Source organism: Microtus ochrogaster, unplaced genomic scaffold (genome assembly GCF_000317375.1).
Source record: "Microtus ochrogaster isolate Prairie Vole_2 unplaced genomic scaffold, MicOch1.0 UNK136, whole genome shotgun sequence".
NCBI classification, from domain to species: Eukaryota; Metazoa; Chordata; class Mammalia; order Rodentia; family Cricetidae; genus Microtus; species Microtus ochrogaster.
In genome coordinates, this window is record NW_004949234.1 from 207,961 (window position 1) to 218,733 (window position 10,773).

A 10,773-nucleotide genomic window follows, 5' to 3' on the forward strand; every position below is an offset into this window, starting at 1 on the left:
TTACTAGTACTTTTCTATAATGCTTATATTTGGAAGCCAAAACAGGAAAATTCCAGCTTCAAGGGAAATGTGGGAAACCTAGGTAGATCTAGAGACTTCTGAGCTAGCAGCATCAAGACAATTCTTCAATAACTTTACACCCAAATCAACATTGGATTCATTATTCAGTAAATCTTCTGTGTTGATTATATAGAATAAATACTTTCACTTGGACATGATAGAATACATTGAGATTCTGAGCACAAAGAGCAGTACTAGCTGTGCAAATATATAAGAGGAATCTAGTACTATGTCACCACTCACACTACATTTTTGGTATTCATATCAAAAAGTACAAGTTGCATCTCAAGTTCAGATTCCTGATCTTATGTAGAGTCGAAGTGTCCATATTATCTATCTATGTATCTATCTATGTATCTATCTATGTATCTATCTATGTATCTATGTATGTATGTATCTATGTATGTATGTATCTATCTATGTATCTATCTATGTATCTATCTATGTATCTATCTATGTATCTATCTATGTATCTATGTATCTATGTATCTATCTATCTATCTATCTATCTATCTATCTATCTATCTATCTATCTATCTATCTATCTATCTATCATCTGTCTTTGTATTTATTGTTGCTGTGATAAAACACAATGACTAATGCAACATATACAAGAAAGGCCTTATTCACTTTATGATTTCAGATGTTTAGAGATAATCATGGTCAACAAGCCTTGAAGAAGCAACAGATGAACTCCCCAACCAAAAATCACTAGCAGGGGATAGATAGAACACATGGGATTGTAGCAGGATTTAAAACCTCAAAGTTCATCCCCATGACAAATATTTCCCCAAATGTCACACCTTTTAATCCTTTCCAAATGTTTTCACAAAGGGAGATAAATTATTCAAACATATGGGTCCATGGAAGCCATCTAATTCAAACCATCACACATGGATACCAAAACATGAGAAAGGAAGATATAAATGATAACAGATAGGCCACAGGTTTGACCTAAAGTTCACAAGGGAAAATTGAGAATTCATCTTTGAAGACTGCATTCTTTAGAACTTCACAATTCATAAAACTATAATAGAGAAAACACAATTTTCAGGTGCTTAAATGCAGGAGATTGGTTGAATATGGGTGCTAATGAAACACATGAGTAATGTAATCTTTCTTTTGAGGCAGAGGTGGTATAAATCAAGAAAACAATAAGGAAATTCACTGGAAGTGGTGGACTCATTTGAAAATTTGTGGACTTTGTCATGATTACTAAAGGTCTCCACTCAGTTCAAATGGGTGGGTACACAATGAATAAGGATGGGCTTTAGTGTAAATATGATAAAGTGCATCTGGATACCATTCCACTGAGATCAATAGGATATTCTTCATAGGAAAGTTAAGAAAGTAGATAACCAAGGAATTTATAACACATATGGGAGGTAACTGGTTTTGCTAAACCCATGTGGCAAATGTTTTATATGAGGTTGTAGGCACTCTGGAATTATCTTAATAATATAAATTGGTGTTAAAGGCATAAAAACACTAACTTGAGTTCATCAACCCCAAGAATCTAGCTCCAGAGGTGATGGAAGAAGGTCATTGGCTAATAAAGAAACTGCGTTGGCCCATTCGATAGGCCAGCCTTTAGGTGGGTGGAGTAAACAGAACAGAATGCTGGGAGGAAGAAGAAGTGAACTCAGATGTGAGGCACTGCTCTCCAGGGCTGATGTGATGAAGCTCCAACCCAGGATGGACGTAGGCTAGAATCTTCCTGGTAAGTGTACCTCGTGGTGCTACACACATTAATAGAAATGGGCCAAGCAGTGTTTATATGAATACAGTTTGTGTATTGTTATTTTGGGGCATAAGCTAGCCAGGTGGCCAGGAGCCAGGTGGCAGGAACGCAGCCCACAGCTCCTTCAACATAGAGGAAGCTGAAGAGGCAGAAGCATTGGACCATTGGTGTTTTCTCCAGTTCATGTCCAAGCAACAAAAGACAACATGACCAAGTTTTTCAAAAAAGAAAAGATGAGTATTATGTTATTGTCTCTCCTCCTTTTCCTGCCATGAGCACTATAGCCCACTCTGATGTTGTTAACCTCTTCTTTATTATTGTTGTTACATATGTATGTGTAAGCTGTTTTTATAAATATATAATAAATATATAAATCTATATTGATAAGAGTGCTTTTATTGAATGTAGATAGATAGATAGATAGATAGATAGATAGATAGATAGATAGATAGATTCAGGGGTGCCTCCTATGCCCCATTGAATACATCTAAACAAAAGCTTCATTGACTATTGCTTAGATAACTTTACAAATTAGGGGACAAAAAGACTGTAAATGCCAGAATACCATGAGTTCTGTTAAGAAACAGTCTCGAGTAGAAATGGCTGCATAAAGATTAAATGAATAATGGTAATATGAATGAGTGACCATGACAAAGAGGAAGTGAAGCAAATTTTGTAGTCTTCTACCCCCTAGACAAATAAATTCAGTCAAGTAATGGTTTCTGTTATATGGAGAATCAGACTTTCTCAGTGCTTTTTGATTGGTTTTTGCAGGATAGTCAATCACAATACTTTGCTACCCTATATGCATTTGGATTTCTTCAAATTGGTATATATATATATGTTTATATTTATAGTCAAATGTATATGTATGTGCATATAATATATATGTATACATGCATGTATATATAAAAATAAAGTATTTATAGCTGCTTAATAAAAATGTTGTTTCAATTGATATAATGTTGTCTTTCATTCTTAGCTTTCTAAATTCACTTTTCAATTAATTCTTAAAAATGTTTATTCTATATTAAAGCAGTATATTTTTTATGTATGCCTCCGTGAAAGGACACTTTGATTGTTTACATGTTATAACTCTTCTCATAATATTTTAGCATTTGCTTTTAGACAAATAACTGAGACATTAATTATAGTTATAGTTTCATGTCAAGGTAAAAACAGAATAAAAAATGGAATTCCCATTACTACCAGTAGATAGACCTTAAAAGAACTTCATCTGCTAAGTTTGATGGTAAAACTATAAATTCCACCTTAAGACTGAGGAGTTTTCTTTTCCATCATAGTCTAAACCTTGGCAATCTTGATTCCTAGTACAGGAAATTAGATAAAGTGTCACACTTATGTCTAAAAGGACATCATGATCTGACAGACTAACTTTGGTGAGTGAAGAGCTCTTTGTAATTTTAGGTAATGACATATCATTGCTATACATTTTTATTCTTCTGGGTTTGTGCTAGGGTTAAGTCCCGCTTCATACTTTTATGATCAGACTATTTTTACACATGTCCAACCCTGAGAAGGAGCAAAGGAATTGAGCGTGGCTGAAGAATGCTAGATTCTGATTGGCTTCAGGTATGATGGAAATACCCAAATGTCTGACAGTGGACAGCTCATTTATTCAGAGGGGGGCAAGGGACAGTTACGCACTTGGAAACAATGAGATGGTATTCATTGCTTGGTGCTCGGCATTTAAGAATGGTTCATTCGCACACTCTTGGGCAATAGGTCACAGGAAAAGAAACTTTGTAAGGTCATATAGAAAAAAAAATCAGGCAAATAAGCAACTGAGAAGTTTATGCGGTGGCCCTCAGCTTAGATTCATAGCAATAGTGAATGAGTATCCTCAGATGCCCTTTCCCTGAGACCAGATTTGTGCCTGCCTTTTAGTTATCAGACATGCCCCATCCAACAACTGATGGAAGAGGGTGCAGATACCCACAGCCACACATTAGACCAAATTCTGGAATCCAGGGGAGGAGGGGAAGAAAGGAGTGTAGGAGACAGAGGGTTCAAGGAAAGCACAGTAGGTTCATACTATCAACTAAACTGAACTCACTGGAGCTGACAGAGTTTGAACAGAAAAACAGGGAGTCTGCATGGCACTGACCTAGGCACTCTGCATATATATGACAATGGTGTAGTTTGATTCTCTTGTGGGACTCATAACAGTGGAACAGGGCTGTCTCCAACTCTTTTACAGAATTTTGGGATCTTTCTCCTCTTATTGGGTTGATTTTTCCAGCCTTGATACATGGGGAGATGTTTAGTTTTATTGTAACTTAATACAACATGTTATATTAATACACATGGGAGACCAATTCTTTTCTGGATAGAGATGAAAGAGGAGAGGATTGGAAGGTGAAAGCAGGGGATACTGGTAGCAGAGGCTGAGAGAGAAACTGGGCAAGAATGTTAAATAAGTGGTTGAATTCCAAAAAAAGGAATGAAAAGAAAAGAGAATCAGAAGTCCTGCCAAGGCTATTTTGACACTCAGATAAGCAGCAAGTCTTTGTGGCCTTGGAGTTGTGTGAGTATATCAGTTGCTTGATTCATTGATCACATCTGCATTCAAGGAAACCTAATTACAGGGCTCTTCTGATGCCTGAGCAAAGGAGGGGGAGCAGCCAAACTCCTGCTGCTCTGAGGATGAGAAAAACTGGGGATGTGGGCATGCTTAGGTCCCTCATTTGCTTCAGGTCAGTTCTGCATGCTTTAAATCTGTATTAAAGTTTTTCACTTACAAATGAGGAACTATTGTGTTTGTCTTTCTTGGTACACAAACTCAGGGAGTATAGTAAAAAAATGTTGGACCCTACATGGATCCACCTAAGAAGGGGAAACAGATAAAATCTTAACTCAGAATGGTGGCCTTTCAGGTACTATAACAAATCCATGTATTTTCTGTATGAACGACAGGGCATATTGCTTCAACACTCCAGAAATGCATACAAATCCTTTGATTCAAAATTGTTTTTAAGACATACAAATGCAAAACTTGTATTTCTTCTTAAAGGAGATTAAGAAGTATTATGATATATAGTTCCTTAAATATCTTCCCCATTGTGGAGACATATACATGGTTCCATCCCTGCACAGCTCCCTAGGCCTGGATGTAGGGGGGAAGGCTTTGGACTTCCCAGCCCCTCTCTCAAGCAGGGTGGGAGAAGGAGGAGGGGGTGTGGGGGAGTGGGAGTGGAAGAAGTGAAAATAACTGAATGGAAAAGTAAAAAAACAAACAAACATAAAAATCAAAAAAAGGTTCCATTCTATACTCTAGATGATGCAGTATCATACAAGTAAATCATTGGTATTTCTGAATTTTGAAATCCTTTAGGTGATTGCAAAAATGCATGATGACAAGGTAAAGAACTTGCTTTATATTGTAATAAATAACAAAATAGTCCTTTAAAGTCATACCAAAATTTATATTTCCATAAAGAGTGAAGAGAAATTTAGGATTTCCCAAGTGTTCTCCATCATTTTGCTTTGCTAGTCTTCTGTATTACCAGTATTATCACAGATACATAGCATTTTATAACTTCCTTTATTTACTTGATCCAGTACCATATAATGTATCTTGTATTTTCTCACACTAAAATAATATGTGAGATATAATGAGGCTGTAATGTGAAGATATGATGTGCATATCTGCTCTTATGAGGTGCAGTTTGAGGATATTAATACATGTTTACAACTGATTTAAATTACATTATTAGTTTTTCAGCAGCCTAGTAATCTCCCACCTTTCACCACATTTTGTTTCATTAGTTTCACTCCTGTTATTGAAGAAGACTTTTTTTTGAGTCATTTTTCAAATTTAAGAAGCCCACATACCTGTCTTCTTTATATACATTATTATGCAGTCTATGGTATTTGCATATTGTTCCCCAGGGAGATCTCTGCCTTGTAAGCCTAAATAAAAACTCAACTCTTTTCTTACCATCACCGATAACTCTACATAATTTATCTCCTCAAAATGATGTGTCCTGTCCAGTTCCTGTTTCTGCTAATTATCTGCATTCTGGGTAAGGATAGAGGGAGACATAGGTAGGAATGGGGATAGAGGGATACCTCTGGCTGCCACTGAATCCTTCCATGTGTAATGAAGTGAGTGCTATTGTCCAGAGTGGGCTTGTGATGTTTAATTATGTGATGATAAGAAATTAAAGAGAGATAATCTGTGCTGATGTTGACATTCTGATTTACATAGAATGGTGTGATACAGACTATAATCTCAAGGAACTTCAACTAACTTTTTTTGTGTGTGAAAAATTCATTTGATTTACTTTTTAAAGAAACACAAAGGATAGCAGAAACTTTCTTGACATGAATAACAAGGGAATTCACAAAGTTTGTTCAGAAAGCTTACACATAATTTTGAACTTTTCTATTATATTTTTAGGAACGACTGGTGATGTTGTGATGACCCAAAATCCACTCTCTTTGTCAGTTACCATTGGACAATCTGCCTCCATCTCTTGCCGGTCAAGTCAGAGTCTCTTATCTAGTAATGGAAATACCTATTTGAGTTGGTTCCGACAGAGGCCAGGCCTGTCTCCACAGCTCCTAATCTATTTGGTGTCCAAGCTTGACTCTGGAGTCCCTGATAGGTTCAGTGGCAGTGGATCAGGGACGGATTTCACTCTCAAAATCAGTAGAGTAGAGGCTGAGGATTTGGGAGTTTATTACTGCTTCCAAGGTACACATAATCCCCCTCACAGTGATACAGACCCTAACATAAACCTCCTTGCTTGGAGACGCCCAGCTGCAATGTGCTGCTTGACTGGAGAAGAGCAGTTCACTCTGCATCAGCATGAGGTGCCCTTGCAAGGGAACTAGGCCAATTGTTTGCACATAAGAGCTCTAGCTAGACTCATCTGGCTGGGTGAATGACTGATTAGGTTTGTCCTCATGTGACACTAATTTCTGGTCCTTCGTTCTGTAACAGCCATGGTATTGCTTCTGAACAAGAATAATTTCACATTATTATTTCAGTTTAGTGTGGAAAATTTTAGCACTTACAATTTTTCACTAATTTCTTGAGCTTCATGTTTAATGTTTACTTTTAATGATGTATGAATGTTTGTTAAATTTCTTTCAGCTTTTTAAATGGTAAGGTGTCTATCTATATTCTCTTTTATCTTTCTAAGTAGACTTGAGAGGATTCTTTAAAGAATTTTCTGTATGTTTTCTAAGGATCATAGACCAGGACAGTTGCTGTAATAATTTAGTGATTTCATTACTGCCTTTCATATGCTTCTTAAGTATGTATATTGTCATTTGTCAATATAGCGAAAATATTTGCTGTGGAAAATTTATTTGTGGTTTCTGAACAGAGTTTCTCATGAAAATATGCCTATGGTATAAACTGGCTAATCTATGTTGTGCTTAGTTTATAGTACATATTATTGCAATCTGTATAATTCTTTAATTGTACTCAATATTATCAAAGGCTGGAAATGGTTCAGTGGTCTACTGAATACTGAGTACTGTGGGAGGTCCTTCCTCTCCTCCAGCCTATAGCCGCTGAGATACCAGCCCATTGGGGCGTGGTCTCTCTCCCTTTAAAAAAGCGGCCACTTCCCTCTCCTAGCTCTCTTCACTTCCTGCTCCACCGGCGACTAGACTCCCTTCCTGGTTGTGCAGAGGGCTGTTGTCTGGGACGGTGATCTGTAAGTTTTTCCCCTTCAAATAAATACCACCCTATTAATCATAATTCCAAACTGGTGTGGCATTGTTTGTGACTTACACCTTCAACTGAGGTTTTGTATACCTACTAGGATGTGGGTCTTCTCATTCTGATGTGTTACCTGCTTTCCTACGGAAGCATGTTTGGGGGAGGACATCAAAGTTTCCACTGTTTTTCTGGTTTCTTTGATATTTTTCAATCTGTGGAGGATGCATATTCCTGTGTTGTCTCAGCATCATCATGATATTACACATGGAAATAAATCTTTGAAAAACAAGAGCACAATATGGATTTTTTTGTCTTCTGTGAAGAAGTAAAAAGTGAGAACTTTGCAGTAGCTCCCTACAGTGCCTGCAAGGGGAGACTTACCAGCAACAAAGAATTTTTGTAGAAGATGTAGGGTCTGAAATAGACCACACTATACACTCTTATAAGACACATTTGCTTTCATGTTGATCTCATATGGTAGCAGTTTAAGACACAAGGTTCTTCAGAGACTTACAAGGCCTTTTGATTTGTTTAAGTACCTAACTATGAGTTATAATTTTACTTTGGGGTTTTTCTCATGCAACTTATTTGGACAATATTAATTCTTAGCCCTGGTTCTTGTAGTGTAAGCCAAATTATAGAAGGCATCAACCTTTGTCCTAGAGTACTCCTGGAAACTTTGTAGATGGTCTCTCTGCTAATTTAAGCTAATATCTATCTTTCTATCTATCTATCTATCTATCTATCTATCTATCTATCTATCTATCTATCTATCTATCTGTCTGTCTGTCTATCATCTATCTATCTATCATCTATCTATCTATCTATCTATCATCTATCTATCTATCTCTCATCTATCTATCTATCTACTATCATCTATCTATCTATCTATCTATCTATCTATCTATCATCATCATCATCATCATCATCATCATCATCATCATCTATCATGACTCTTTTTCTGTCTCTATGTTTCTCCCAACAACTACACATATGTATACCAGTTTATCATTTCCATCTAAGTCTCTTCCCAAAAATGCTTCTTCCCAACTAGTCTCCCTCCTAAATTGATGTCTCTTTTCTCTGCAATTATTCTTTTTTTTAAAAAAATATTGCTTTGTAAGTAATATTATTCAAACTTCCACTTTCTTCCCTCCTCCCATTTCCCTCCCACTCCCCCACTAGCCCTCCTTCCTCCCCCTCCAGTCCTAAGAGAGGGCAGGGTACTCTGCCCTGTGGAAAGTCCAAGGCCTTCCCCTCTCCATCCAGGCCGAGGAAGGTGTGCACCCAAACAGACTATGATCCCAAAAAGCTGGTACATAAAGTAGAAACAAATCCCAGTGTCATTATCATTGGCTTCTCAGTCAGCCCCCAATTGTCAGCCACATTCAGATAGTTCAGTTTGATCACATGTTCGTTCAGTCCCAGTCCAGATGGCTTCCATTACATCAGGCACACTGTCTCAGTGGGAGGACCAAACCCTCGAGGTCCTGACTTGCTTGCTCATCTTCTCCCTCCTTCTGCTCCTTAGAGAGCCACAAAAATTTAGGATAACAACCTCAATACAAGGTTGTCATTCTCCTTCAAAAAGCCATTTCTGTATAAAAGCTGACTCTATCATTTACTTAAAAGGTATTAATTCTCTCTCTTCCCCATCTCTATCCATCCCTCCCTTCTATAATTCATTTTAAATAGTAGTTTTCTTTTGAATTAAATATTTCTGTTAATTGATAGTGAAATGTGGGTTTCTTTTCAATAATTATAAGAGTCAACTAGGCAGATTTTTAACTAATGCTTTCTTAAACAAGTGATTCACAGATCTCCTAAAATATATTGAACATAGGAGAAAATTACTAAAAAAGACTGGAATATAAGTCATGAATTTTTATGAATAGTTATAATTATAACCAAAATAGGTCATCTGAAATATATAAAGAATCACAATTAACAAACACTCAGACACAGATTTTGGGGTTCAATCTGAAGACGAAAAAAAAAATCAAAGCAACCAACCACTGACTCTTAACTTGACCTTTTTCAGAAAATGGTGAGCCTGTCTCCAGGAAACCTCCAAATGAAACAGAGACTGAGAGCTGTCTCCTCCCATCTTATAATCCTCTATAGTTCTAAGACTAGGTGTGTGCATCACTACTGTCTGGTTTCAATGGCAACCTGGCAAGCGACTGGGACTAAAGTGTGTGTCCCCACTGCCTGGTCTATAAGACTGGCCAATGTGGCTGTTTTCCTTTTCCAACCTTCAGGCAAACTTTATTTATTAAAAAAATGAAACACCACTACAACATAAAGTTCACTGATGCTACATGGATATCCTGCTTAAAAGGAAGCACTTGAATTATTCTGCAGGCTACTTGGAAAAGAGAACTATTACACCATGTTTAGCCTGGTACAAAGTTTATAGTGCAATCCTAAATAATTTATTTGCATATTCACAATTTTCCCAACAGTAAAACTGACAATGAAGAAAATATTTCATCATCTACACTGAGATGTGGGTTCTCATACAATACAAATGGGATCTATAATACTTCAATTTAATCAACTCATCACAAAGAAACAAAGTCAGTGTAAGTGAACATTACTGACCAAAAATGTCCTAACAAATATTTGTTCAGTATTTTCACATGTTAGTTTCAGAGAATACCTTATTCTTTATAGTAAAGTGAACATAGTCCAAAATCAACAAAATTACACACAACAAAATAAATCTTAAAAACTAAAAATACAATTATATTTTGAATCTTCTCTAATTAGAAAATAATCAAATTAGAAACTAATTAAAGTAATTCATGTATTGATGATATTTGGAAAAATGAACCTGCTTACTCTCTAATAAAATGTAGAATAAGAAATAACATTAAAAGTAGATTGCAATTTTTCTTTAAGTATATTGAAATAAAGAGACACAATTCTCAAAATAGATGTTTCTCAGGAAAGTGTGGAGTCCTTGTAACACACAGGTTTCCTGAGAAACTGTCCATGATTGCAGTAGGTGTGAAAGATTAGATTAATGTTTAAAAACTTTTATGAACAGTGTCATATGCTTCATGTTTGAAAATGTGTGTCAATTGTATAGGGTTCATAGTATTTGTTTTTTGCCAGACTCATTTTAAATTCTTAATCAAATAATTTTAAAAATAACAGGCACTTTTTTGAGGTATGTGTGTCAGGAATACATATACTCAATATAAAATCTTGATGAACCTGACACCATCACTATAATAATTGCTTAAAATCTACTCCTTTAATCTAGTGG

General features: G+C 36.2%; 1 gene segment (V, D, J or C); it reads left to right on the plus strand.

The window, feature by feature from the left end:
• The first annotated feature begins 5,798 nt into the window (after positions 1-5,798).
• Positions 5,799-6,661, plus strand: LOC101986927. The segment is given in 2 exon segments: positions 5,799-5,847; positions 6,225-6,661. Coding segments are annotated over 2 exon segments (486 nt in total).
• The last annotated feature ends 4,112 nt before the right edge of the window (positions 6,662-10,773 follow it).